Genomic DNA, 13,625 nt, shown 5'->3' on the forward strand with positions numbered 1-13,625 from the left:
GCCCTTCCCTTTCTTTTCCCCTCCCTTCCTCTCCTTCCCATTTGCCCCTCCTCCTTTCCCAACGCCACCACCCAAAAAAACAGCCGTCCTTTTCACTCCAACCACCATCAATTTATTATTCTTGTAAATACCAAATTGGCCACATCCACGCGCATACATGTATAGATTGACACACACAATAAAAAGTCAAGTAAGTTTGAATAATTTAATTGGTGAAATTTTAAATTTATTATTTAATTATCATGGATTTGATTTAAAATCATTAAATTTATATAATTATTAATTTTAAAATCTATAAAATTAGTTAAAATACATGAAAAATGATCCAAAAACTAACATTAATAATATTAATAAAAATAAAGATTCAATTGCAAGACAACTTTTAGACTTTTGCATCATGAGTTTTTTCCCCTAATTAATTAGTAAATGGAATTTCTTCCTGTTTCAGGTGATTGTAATCAATGAAATCTTTTCTTTCAAGAAAAAAAAAAAAAAAGCCTTCCCTAATCGATCATTAAATAATGGAGAATGCATCGTAAATACGAGTGCCGAGGCTCTATGCCTAGATCACCACAAGTTTAAATATACAGACGAGCTCCATGCACCGAGGTTTTTTTTATATGTCGATTTGGTGGTGGGTTTTGATCACTAGTTCTTTAGGTCTAAGGGTTTGATTTGTATTTGGTTACATAATGGTGATAAGAAAGAAAAGAAAGAAAAAGTTTTCTTGCCATAAATAAGTAACTGGGTACGTACGAAAAGTAGTGGGGCAGCCATAAAATGAAGTGTAACTTCCAAAACTGTGGCATCCAAGATCTGGGAATGAATTTGCATGGCATGGCCAAAGCTAAGAGATCAAATGCCCTTTGCGTATCAATCTCCTTTTGCTTGTACTGTTTGCCGTTTGCAAGATTGGCGATGAACATCTTTATCTCAAGTACCTGGAAACTTAGCACATATTTGATCATTTCCACAGGAAGATTGAAATAATTTCTGTTTTCTAGCCATATGAGACAATGATTTTGATGATACGAAGGCTTGGAAGGAGAGAGGGAGAAAGGAAACAATCAAAATTCAAAGTAATCTTACCTTGTATGGACATCCACGTTGATTCAAGGTTACTTGTATTGCCTGGAACTCCTAAAATCATCTCCTTCGTAAGAAAACCTTCCATCTTTTCTTTAGCCCTAACGCTCTCTATAACTAAATATACATATGAAAGTTGTCTTAGATATTAGAGGCTATCCTAACCCATATAAAAAGAACTTTTTTTTTTTTTACAGGTGTGGTAGCTAGTTTATCTTGATAAATAATCATCTTAATTTAAAAATTTAAATTATTAAATAAAATTTTAGAATAATTTGTTTTATTTTTTAACATATTCTTTTCTTAATGAAAATCTTTTAAATTTAAAATTTGAACATGCGCAAACTATAGCATTGTAATGGAGGTAATGCATCATTGATTAATGTTGTTTGCATCTTTTATTGAAAAAAATTTCTATTCAACAGCATCAAGACAATCAGTGACAGCATTCAATTTCCTACATGGACACATGAAATAAAGATATTATTAATATTCGTATTTTCCTTCTTTTTTTTTAAGTAGAAAAAGGGTTTCTTCTCTCTTTTTGGTGTCCACTACTTAACTTGGTCTAAAATCAATCCGAATGTTGAGCCTAATTCTGATCCCTGATCATGATACATTTCAACATTTTCTAAAAATTCCAAGGATTTGGCAAAAAATCTTTACATTGTGTGTTGTAGATTAAAAAGACCCCACTTGTTTCTGTTGTTGAACAGATCACTAACATCATCGTTATCATTATTTTCCTTGAAAGATTCCTCGGCTTTCTCTTCTATAAAAAGCTCCCATATCCTCACAATCTTTTCCTCCCTATCCTTTCTTGTTTAATTTGCTTCCCCTGTATATCTCCCCTGTTTCTGTACTCTGTCTTTGCTTTTGTGTTTTGCCGTTTTTTTAGCTACTTCCTCGGTGAAAGATTTGGAAAGGAAATATGGCAGAAATTGAGACCAAGTTCTCCCAAAACCAGCCTTTGAAAACTCAAAAAATTTTCATTGGAGCTCAAATCTTCCTCAGAATTGTGGTAATTGCTGCCTCATTTGCTTCAACATGGCTTATGCTCACCAACAAGCAAACCATCGACATTGGAGGATTTGTACTGGACGCGAAATATAGCTACTCTCCAGAATTCAAGTCTGATGAACTAAGAAATCTTTTAAGCTTTTCCTTTTTTCTTTTTGCTATATATTTTCTTTGAAAAGTAAAGGACTTAAAAATCCTTTATTTTGCAGGTTTCTTTCTTACGCAAACATTGTTGTTGGTGCCTTCTCTTTCCTCTCTTTGTTGTTTCTTGTTCTTGTTGGTCGTCGAAGCTCCAATCCTAACTACTATTTCATTTTATTCCTTCATGATCTGGTATGCTTTGTTTTCTAGCACTCTTTTGTAGCATCTTGTATAGCGGTATAATATTCATTTTCATTTGATGTTTTCTTTGTGGTTTTGTTGGTAATTAACAGGCTCTGATGTCTTTGGTCCTTGGTGGATGTGCTGCTGCGACTGTAATAGGTTCCTTGGGGAAGAATGGGAATAGCCACACTGGTTGGATGCAAATCTGTGATCACTTTGGCAAATTCTGTAAGAGAGCAACAACTTCTGTGACTTTCTCTTACTTCTCCTTGGTTTGCTTGTTGATTCTTACCATCACCTCTGCAAGCAAATCCAGGCAAATTCAAGTTTAGAAATTAAGTGCTTGCAGTTGAATTGTCAGAAATAGAATGTGTAGACGGCAAATTATGCAGTAGAGGAACAACTTCTGTTACTTTGTCTTATTTGTCGTTGGTTTGCTTGCTGATGCTTACCACCACATCTGCTAGCAAATCTAGGCAAATTAAGGTTTAGAAACTGGAAAAAACGCGGTTGATTTGTCAGAAATAAAGTATGAATTAAAAAGGAATTAAAAAGGGTTCCAATGAGTAAATGTGTAGCTACTCCAAGATTTCTAATGAATGCTTTAATCTATTAAGAGATAACATTTCTCTCAGCCTCTCTACTTTTCTTCTCTTTGCCTCTTTTCCTGCTTAGAAAAGGGGAGAATCAAATTCAGCAGTAGATAGTATTTTCTTCTTCGTTTTTTCCATCTGTGTAAAGTGAATCAAGCATTACAGAAATGGTTCAACTAACAGAATGTTCCCTGATATCAAACCCCCACTGTTATCAATTTCCATCTGTGTAACCAGGCTTGCTGAAGCACACAAATTTGGATACCAATGGATCTTGAGGTCATTGGTGGTAGCTCTTCTTATCCACAAAGCGTTAATACCAGTCTTGAGAAGACCTTAATTTCTGGGAAGTTCTCAGCAACCTCATCAGGACAAATGTAAACAGGTAAGAGGAGCGACTAAACCTCTTAACGCAGGCCAAAACATAGAATTGTTTGCATGTAGCAATATTCGGATTGAGCTAGAAATGGGTTGTGTGTTAATGACCTTGATCTTACAAGGCCAACGCCATGAGTCCGCTTTCTAATATAATGAAGCCTTAATATATACATTTGATTAGCAAATGGTGCTCGGAAATCTGCTCTCAGACAGTTGCTCTCCCACATGAACATATATGGGAGTTCCACATGCACGTGTGGGCATTGGACAAGTAAAAGCGAGATCCTCATCTGCCACAAACTGGATTTTGATTTGAGAAGCAATTCTCAAACGTTTGCAGTAGCGGCTATGTATGCTGTCTTGATATGAAGTGTGCGGAATTGTTGAGAGAGAAGAGGTGAAATGAAGTGCAGGAGAGGCATATCGGCAACTAACATGTGGAAGTTTTGTCAAGACAAGCAACAGCCAAACCAAGATAACCCTTGTCTCTTTATATTTATATGAACACAAGTAAAACAAAAAAAAAATAGAAAAAAAATAGTTACTAAGGTATTAACGGAAACATTAAAGAATTTGAGGATGTTTCATTGATCTTGTGAACAGTTAAACACCTCCATTTTTTTTTAATTTTTGCCCTTTGTTTTAAATATCATTCTCAGATTTTTTGTTCTTATTTATTTAATATTTTTAATGTATTGATTTTAAAAATAATTTTTAAAAAATAAAAAAAATATTATTAACATATTTTTTTAAGTATAAAATATTTTAAAAAATAATTGTAACTATATTTTCAAATACGCTATTGAGAAAAAATCCTCTCGCTTCATGGGATTTGTTGGGCACAATAAAATTTAATGTTATGGATTAAAATAATTGAAGTTTTAGGTGCCAAAATTTAAATTAAAATAAATATTTAAATTCTTTTTTTTTTCTTTTTTGCCAAGTCACGGACAACATTGAATGAACTTGGAAAAAATACCCAGTGCGTGTGACACACTGCGTTGTAACTTTGAAAGGTCATATGACTATGATGGCGTGTAAGGTGGCCACAAGCTCCGGATAGGGTCTTTCGTGGTATTGATGGAATTGTCATGGCGACAGCTTTCTTACTTGATGTTGTGTGAAGTTCGATGACAAACTCTTTTTTCTGTTCTTATTTTTATTTCCTCTTCTCTCTCTCATATTCTTGGTTTATATGCATAATTTGTTGTTGTTTTTTATATTAATTTTTATTTTTATTTTTTCTATTGTCATTTTTAATGACAATTATTGTTTTATTTTGTAAATTAATGCTAAGTAAATCCTACAATGATATTTAAAATCAAAAAAATATGAGACAATTTGAGAAAGAAAAGGTGTTTTTTTCTTAAAAGGAAATGCAACTTAGAAGGAAGACACAATCCACAATTAGTTGCAAAAGTTACCCACTATGTTTTTTTTTTCTTATTAATTGACTTTTTTTTTAATTTAATCTTGTTACTTTAAGTTGACTTGAGAATGAGTTTGCTTCTTTGTTTTAGTTGGTTTTATAAAGGGTTTTTATAATGTTAATAATAAGTTTTAAAGTTGAGTTAATACTTGGTTTAGTAAAATAAAATAAAATTTTATTGATGCAAACCAATTTTAGATGTCTAATTTTAAACTGAAACATATATATTTTCTCTAAGAAATGGCATTTTTATATTAATTTTCTGACTTTATTTTTAGTTGAAATAAATAAATTTATTATTATTTATTTGTATATATGATTCTTAATTTATTTTGTTAAACACTTGGGTAAACTCTTCCATTTGCATTTATATTTTTTCTTGATGGTAAAAAGAAAAATGCTAATAATATCCGCACTTTTTTTTTTTTAACATAATACCCTTGATCAGCTAACCAGCCATCTCTCAATAACCCTTCTTTTAAGGGGTGGACTCTATCCTCCTTGGTTCAAGACTGATAACCCAATTGCTTAACCTTCCACTTTGATATGTCAACAAAAAGACGCTGCAGTCTATGCTCCTTTCCCCGAGCAGAGAGGTATATGAACAATTTGCATTCAGAAAAGGATTCACTAAGGAACAAAACAGGTATAAAAAAACGATCACACTGCAACGGAGATAGAGTTGCAGGCTGGAAAGGGTTTCTGCATTTTCTCCATCAAAACCAGGAGATTCTAAAGAAGTAGTCTGAAACCATGCAATGGCTCGCTCGAAAGTGCAAATAAATCTTGTTAGGTCCTCCGACCTTACCTGTTAAAGTGACTGCCGACACAAAGTGCAAAGGGCATAGCATAGAACAAATACACATGGTCAAGAACAAACGCACATGGCTTAGACCCACTACTGTACGGAAATCGTCCAGCCAACATCCATTAAACTACTTAAACTAGACTAACATATTTGGAACTATCTCCATCACTGAATATCATCCATAAAGAAAATCATTTTGGGACCCTGTCGCACTCTGGGGTGGCCAAAAGAAGGTGCTTAACCATTCAAGTTAATATCGACACTAATGCAAGGAGTCAAGTCTGATCCTAGAATAGATGCAGGCCATATCCACATACATCAATAAACAGATCTATATCAAACTCCTGGGAGCTCTTAAATTTGTTCTGACAAAAAGCTTATGCTTGATCCAAATGGTAGAAGTTTTAAGAATTATGGAACCCAACAAAACACTAGCCAAATTAACCTGCCTGGAAGAGAATAGATATTATATGAAAAATCCCTTATTAAACGAGGAACTTGATAACAAGCTTCGATTAAGAAAACTCAGGGCTACTCACAAGCAGCAGAAAATAGATATTATATGAAAAATGCGGTCTATTCTCAACAGGTTCTGACTCTAAAAGGTACTGCCTTGCAATACAACTTAACTCTGCCTTAATTATTATTTGCATTTAGCTGCTACGAGGAATCAACATTTTCAACGAGTACTGTGTAGCAGAAGTATGATCTCAAACACATTACAAACTGTTATTCAGTTTCGGATACAGAACATAAACTCCAGTGTTGTTAGGTCAAACAAAACACAATCTCCTCACTGCAACGAAGAGGTTTTCCACTAGAAACTAAGCTAAAAATTGTTTACTCCTAAAGCAACTTAACAATCATATGAACAAAAAGAAAAGGAAAAAAAATGCAAACACGAAACAAGAGTAAGAGTAAACACAAAAATGTACATATGGATTAACGAGCCATCTTCGTTCAGGTTTGAAGCACCAATGGTAAAATTATATCCATGCTAGGGCCTGGCAAAGACACCCCAAATCTTACCCCGGCCAAGCCCATCCAAGAGCTTCTTAGATCCTTCAACATTCATATCCACAAGTTTCTTCAAGTGCACGCGAGCACCAGCAGCAATCATTTGCTTCCTACACTTCCTAGAATGTACAAGTGAGGCCAATATAGAAACAGGGTACTTCTTATCCAAATTCTGTATCGAAGTATCCAATAGCTGAACTGTGCTGACTATCCCTCCCTCAGACTTCCTGAAAATTCTCCTATTACCAGCATACAACACAAGCAATGACAAAGCTTTCGCTGCTGCTTCCTTCTCTTCCACAGCCTTACCATCCAACATTTTAATCAACGGACCAATGCACCCCAATTCACCGATTTCTTTCCTTGTTTTAGTGTTACAACTAAGCTCAGACACAGCTCTAGCAGCTGCAATTCTCACTCCCGAGACACCAAGATTCAACACCGCCACAAGCCTAACAATAAAACCATCAGAAACAAGCCCTTCAGCAATGGCTTGGCTAGAAGCCAACTCCCTTAACAAATCAACAGCAACTTCAGGACTCCTTATCGGAGGACATGAATCCCAGTAATTCCTCAAACACTCAATAACCCCTTCCTTGACAATCAAAAGCTTCAAATTTTCATCATCCTTAACCAAGTTGCATAAACAACCAATAGCATTTTCTTGAGCTAATGCAGTCCCAGATCCTGCAAGCCCAATGAGAACAAAAACAGCATTTTCTTCTATAAAATTCTCTCTAATCTCCTCAAACACAGCCAAGTTCCTCAAAACGCCACTTGCAAGACCCTGTGAACTAGGTGTTCCAGCTTGACAAATCTCTAATAATGAACAAATCCCACCTCTAGATCCTATTGCCCTTGCATTCTCTCTCGAAGAGCTTAAAGTTTGAAGTGCAATACAAGCTTTTTCTTTCGCGAACCCACTTCCTGATTCGAGAATCCTAATCAACTGATTCAAAAGCAACAACCCTTCTGCTATCAAGACATGTTTACTGCTATCCACCATTGAAATTATTGAAATTGCAGCTACAGTTTTCTCTTTAATATCAAGACAACTGTTACAATCAAGTAATCTAACAAGAACAGGCACAATACCTTGTGCAACAGCAATCATTACATTCTTATCATCCTCCTGAACCAAACTCAAAACTGAGTCCATAGCCAAGTTCTTAGACTCAGGGCTCCCTATTTGCAACCGAGTTATCAAATTCCTTGACTCAGCTCTAACAAGCTCTCTTTTTGAGCCAGACCCAGATACTATTCCATCTTGAAGAACCCCACTTTTGATCAAAATCTCACAATCTTTCACATTTTGATTCAACTTGGCTAAAATCGAATCAATATCACTTTGAGTTTTAAGCTTCCCTTCTGTCAAGTTTGTATCTTGACACTTCTCAGCTGAGAGGATAGCATCGGTAAGAGTTTGTGAAATAGAGTGAAGGAGATCGAGAGAGAGTGGGTTAGTGAGTGAAGTTTGGAACTCGGAAAAATCAGTGAGTTGAGTTTGGAGATCAGCTAGTTTGGATTTTATTAAACCCCATTTGCCTTTGAAAGATTGTATTAACGGGATATGGTGGTTTAAAAGGGAGTGTAAAAGGTCGTTTGCGAGAGTTATTGGGTCGTTCTCCGGTATTTTCATGGTGGGTTTTTTGCAGGGTTTTTTGGTGAGTTGATGGAGGAAAAGTAGAGAATGAGAGAAAGATAGGGTTTTTACCTTTGTTTTGGCTGATCTTTAGAGGCTACAGAGAGAGAGAGAGGATAGGCTATTCTTTAAAGTCTGGAGAGAGAAGAGGGGGGTTGTGGCAGGTGGTCGTGGTCGTGGCGGCTATGAAGCAGTATTGTGTCACGACGGAGCAAAGAGAGTGTGAGAAGAGGAGAAATACTAGTAATGTGATGGCACAGGGAATGGTGAGCAGGTGAGGTTTGATATTTAGATGCGGGTTTCAAAGAGTGGCCACCACTCGCTTCCATAGGCTATGCTACCATCTAAGTAAGATTTTAGTAAATATGTAATTTTTTTTATTATCATGTTTAGTTTCCTTTAAATTTTGCAATTTAAAATGTTGTTGGGATATTATAACATTTTTAAATTTTGTATTTTGAGTATGATTGGTTCATTGTAAAATTATATTTTAAAAATATATGACTTCATTAAATGTCATCCCAAGTAAAATTAATTATGTTGTAAATTATTATGGAAAAAAAACTTTTAGACCGATTTTATTTTTACTTTTTCATAATATTAAAGTGAAAAATATATTATTTTAGTAATAAATTTTAGATTGTATGATTGATATCTATATTAAATATTAAATAGTGGTTATTCAAAATTATAATTGATGAAATTACACAACTTTAATTATCGTGTTGAGAAAAAAATTGAAACTTGATATATTCTTCAAGTAATTATAAATATATATTCTTTATATAGATTTTATAGATTAATATATTTTAAAAAATATATTTTTTAATCTAAGTTTTGATTTAAAATGTCTCAAAATAGGATAATAACATATTGATAGATGGGTGAAGTTTCTATCCATACTCAACATACATGAGTTTTGCAAAATACCAGGATTATATAATATGGATCTAGTTTGTTTCCAGACCTAATATCATTGAGTATGGCTACAAGTCAAGATTAAATGGATATAAATTTAGTAAACTACAAGACCTGGCTTTTTTGGATTCGATCACGCACTGAACCCAGGTAAATATGGATCTAGCAAGCTGCCATACTTAATTTTTTTGGATTTAAATATACCTTAAGTCCAGACAAACATGAGTTTAGTAAGTTACCATCACCTTTGGCCTTGACAATATGTTAAGCACAAAGGGCTAATAATCTGAATATTTTTTTATAGACCTCATATTAGATCATAAAGTTTTGTTTGTCTATTCTTAAGATTTTTAATATAAAATATTAATGTCAGGGATATTCATCTCCTTTAATCTATAGATATATAAAAGTCTACTATATTTCTATCATCATTAATATTATGTAAGAAATATTTGTCATCTTATTAATATTACATAAGAAATATTTATCATTTATTAATTATATCAAATGAAATGATTTTTTAACCCCTTCGCTCTAGCAAGATGATGAGATTCAAGGGTTATAGATATCTCTTGAACCACCCAAACAAAGAATTCATAATTTTTATTATCTTCTACACATATATTTTAAGAATATCTATCTATAACATGTCATTATAATTTTTCTTTTTCTATATAAATATGTTTTCTTAAGCATTTGCAGCCCCCTAACCTACTATAGAGGATCTTATATAAATACTAGTTATCAACCATTTTAATTTACTAGTCTCTAGCTATCATCCACCTTAGCTATGAAGAATTGATCAGATTGTTAAAATTAAGAAATTAACTAATTATTTAATACATAAACCTTATTTTTTAAGTTATTTAGATTTTTTAAAACATTGTTAAGATATAAATCCCTCACCTCGCTATAAGTTACTTATATAGGTATTGGTTATTGGTCACATGGAAAACTTATATAGGTATTGGTTATTGGTCACATTAACTTATTAACGAGAATGGATTAAATTGTTAGAATTAAAAGATTAATCGATAATCTAGCATATAAATATTGTTTTCAAAATTACTTGAAATTTTTAGAATATTATCAATATTTGATGTATTGATATTAATAAATCCTTTCAACTGATGATTCCAATATTTAGAATTAAATAAATTAATATAGTAAATTTTTTTAACTATTTAATTTATTGATAGAAGATAATGACATATTAAGATACACTTAAATATATTATCATAGCTTAATATACCTTATAATCTTTAAATTTTGGTAGCTTAACAATCTTTGTAAAAACATTAAAACATCATGACATAATTTAAAAACATAAGAAGATATGTTTGAAAAAGGGTATTATATATTTTTTGATGTAAAATATATTTTATTTTCATTTTAAAATAATTTATTTTCTACAAATAAAAAAATAAATTTTATTATATCTTCTTAACAATCAGAAAGTTTTCATTCAAAAAGATAAATCAACAGGAATTTAGAAAATAAAAGATAAACTAAATACGAGTATTGTTTTCCAAAGCTAAAAGGATGGAATTTTCTTTTTTATCTTGAATAAATAACCTTTTTATGATCGAGTAAATTTAACAAAATACCATGACGGTTTCAAAATCTTCACATCTTAAGTTAAATTCTCTAATTTAAAAAATGATCCTGGTTTGAAGGAATAAAAAAAAAAAAAAAAACACGAACGGACTCGTTCCGTAGAGAGCGTGAGTAAAGAGAGAGAGCAGGTAGAAGAATCGGGAATTGAGCCGGAAGTCAGTGTTTACAGAAGATCAGAATCAATGGCTGAGATTTAATAATAAGAAGACATAGACAGTCCTATGGGCCCACCTCCTTTTCAACTCAATTACACGGTCTCCTCTTACAACATAAATTTAGTAATGACAGCTTTGACAACGAAAGCTCCACATCGACTCTGCTCTTTTCTTAATCTCACAGCCTTTCTCCTTGGTGTTACAAGTCTCCTGACTGATTTTTGCAATTTTATTGGTCTGTGAGGGGGGCAATGGCTGCCTCCCCAGTGAGTTTAGTTTAGGCCTCTCGTTCCTGTCCTCGCTGGTCAGACGTCAGCTGTCGCTAAATATGCGTGTCAACCTCCAAGTCAACATTAATAATAGGACGTATCTGCCCTTCAATAGTTGAGCAATTTACCGTTGAATTTTTCAGCCGGAAGGAATAAACGCGCGAGCAGTTGAGTTAATCATGAATTCAATGGAAATCAATATGGAATGAGCTTTGTCCCAATATCTGTGACAGTTTGATTTTAATGTAATTATTGCCTTCACGCTCTCTGTATTGGAACGCAGGCACTGTTTAGCGGGTAGTTGAGACATTTTTCCTGTTTTTAACTGTATTTTTGTTTTAAATATTAAAAATAAATATTATTTTAATTTATTTTAAAACTCAAATCATTTTGTAAAGGAACATCTGTCACGTTTCTAAACAGGAATATTATCCTCGAAGATTAATATTAAACATTTAAAAATATGGTAAGAAAAAAAATACATCATATATAATAAGAAAAGATTTCTAAAATAGAATTGGATTCCACAATTCCAACCACTTGATGTATATTTTTTAATTTTATTTATTATATTTTTTAAAACATCTAACGTTATTCATCTGGAAGACTTAATTTTAAAATATACAAAACTAATTTCAGTATATTCTTGCATGCAATTAAAACACTAACTTGAGCATATTCTTGTATGCATATTTTAATTTTTTTTATTATAAAAATCTAATATTTAACTAGCCTATCAACTTGTTTGAAAACATGTTTCAAATCATGTTTTTAAAAAATTTAAATATTTTTTATTAAAAATAAATATTTTTTTATATATTTTAGATTTTTTGATGTGTTGATTTTAAAAATAATTTTTAAAAATAAAAAATATTATTTTAATATATTTTAACATAAAAAATACTTTAAAAAAATTATAATAATAAAATTACTGCAGTAACTTAGGCCATTAAAAAAAAAAGGATATTGATCGATGACGGAATGGTACTTTTCACCGGCGACAAAAGAAATAAAGTTGGTTGTGACGAGCGACAGAGTGGATATAATGACTCCGAAAGCTTGGAGTTACAGTGTGTATATGAACTTGGCTTTTCCTTTCAACTTTTCATAGATTATGCCGACCATCACCATCTTCTCAAGCAAGAAAACAGGTCCCATCACATTCACAGACGCAATGACTGGGTCAACAAGCCGAGTTCCCCCCACCCCCATATATATATATATATATATATATAATAAAAAAAAATCATCAGCAAACCGGAAAGCCCATGGTTATGAAACCCGTCAACTCAAGATTTAGTTTGGGTTAGATTTCAAAAATAATAAAAAACTAGTTCTGATATAATTTAATTAAAAAACTTGAATTAAATAGAAAAATAAATTTTTAAATTTTTAATAAAAAATAAAAATATTATTTTAATTTTTTTAAAATAAATTAAATTAACTCATATTAAATCAAACTGTAAATTTATTAATTACGATCATGCGATGCTTAGCAAGTGTATGTGTGTTGCGCAAGTATAGGCTTGCTTGTGACGTGTAAGCTAGTTTATAAGCATGCGACGTACGTTGATATCAATGGCATCTAAGATATGGTAGATGGAATGCTACTATATAATAAACTCTATTATATATACATTAATTAATAATCTCTATTATTGTATAACCAAGTGAAATCTGGACTGTTTGATATTACAATAACAATTATTTTTTAAAGTATTGAAATAATATTTTTTTAATATATAAAAAGTTTGTATTAAATCATCAAAAAATAATTTAAAATAAAACAAATAATATTTTTAAAATATAGAAACAAGGAAGCTATTAATGCTTCGTTAGGAAGACTTTATTGTGTATTGGTAGCTTTCGTAGGCAGACTAAGTACAGGCGTGCCATAAGGGATGATATGTTTTCCCACCTAGAACTTGGGATATTTGGTCAGAGGGGAGTGGTTTGATATCATTATCATATCTAACCACCATTTTTATTATTCTTCTTGTGCTAAGTCGGCTTTTTTAATAATTAATTGGACTGGTAGCATGGCAAACCAAGTTACAAAGAAATTAATGTAACTGAATTCAGAAAACTAGCTAGGGCTACATGTGGAGCTCTCTCTCTCTCTCTCTCTCTATATATATATATATATATATAACAGTTAATTAAATACTTCAAGCTACATCAAGAAAATGTTCTGCGTCAATATATATATCATGGATCCTTTCCACCGGGTTTTTCCAAAAACAAACAAAGAAAAGAAAACAGTTAGATAATTGATTCAAGAGTGCTTTTTATTTTTTTTAAATAAATTATTTTTATACTTTTTAATTTGTCTATTATGTATTATGATGCGTGACCGAATTGAAGAAAAA

At 32.1% G+C, this 13,625-nt stretch overlaps 2 protein-coding genes across 3 annotated transcripts; one reads left to right on the plus strand and one right to left on the minus strand.

Annotated features, from left to right (window-relative positions):
- Window positions 1-1,674: 1,674 nt before the first annotated feature.
- Window positions 1,675-3,927, plus strand: LOC105138534 (CASP-like protein 1F2). Of its 2 annotated transcripts, XM_011044639.1 has the most exons (4): window positions 1,675-2,217; window positions 2,316-2,439; window positions 2,541-2,658; window positions 3,261-3,927. In XM_011044639.1, the coding sequence occupies exons 1-4, from the start codon at window positions 2,018-2,020 to the stop codon at window positions 3,299-3,301; spliced, it is 483 nt and encodes a 160-aa protein (XP_011042941.1). In that variant the 5' UTR covers window positions 1,675-2,017; the 3' UTR covers window positions 3,302-3,927. The 2 variants fall into 2 exon arrangements, with proteins under 2 accessions (XP_011042941.1, XP_011042940.1); XM_011044638.1 differs by lacking the exon at window positions 3,261-3,927 and having other exon boundaries at window positions 1,683-2,217; window positions 2,541-2,993.
- A 2,387-nt stretch (window positions 3,928-6,314) lies between these two features.
- Window positions 6,315-8,572, minus strand: LOC105138535 (uncharacterized). The gene has a single exon (XM_011044640.1). It carries the CDS (start codon window positions 8,292-8,294, stop codon window positions 6,636-6,638), a length of 1,659 nt encoding a protein of 552 aa, XP_011042942.1. The 5' UTR covers window positions 8,295-8,572; the 3' UTR covers window positions 6,315-6,635.
- Window positions 8,573-13,625: the final 5,053 nt, after the last annotated feature.

This window comes from Populus euphratica, unplaced genomic scaffold, assembly GCF_000495115.2.
Source record: "Populus euphratica unplaced genomic scaffold, PopEup_1.0 scaffold79.1, whole genome shotgun sequence".
In the NCBI taxonomy this organism is placed as follows: domain Eukaryota; kingdom Viridiplantae; phylum Streptophyta; class Magnoliopsida; order Malpighiales; family Salicaceae; genus Populus; species Populus euphratica.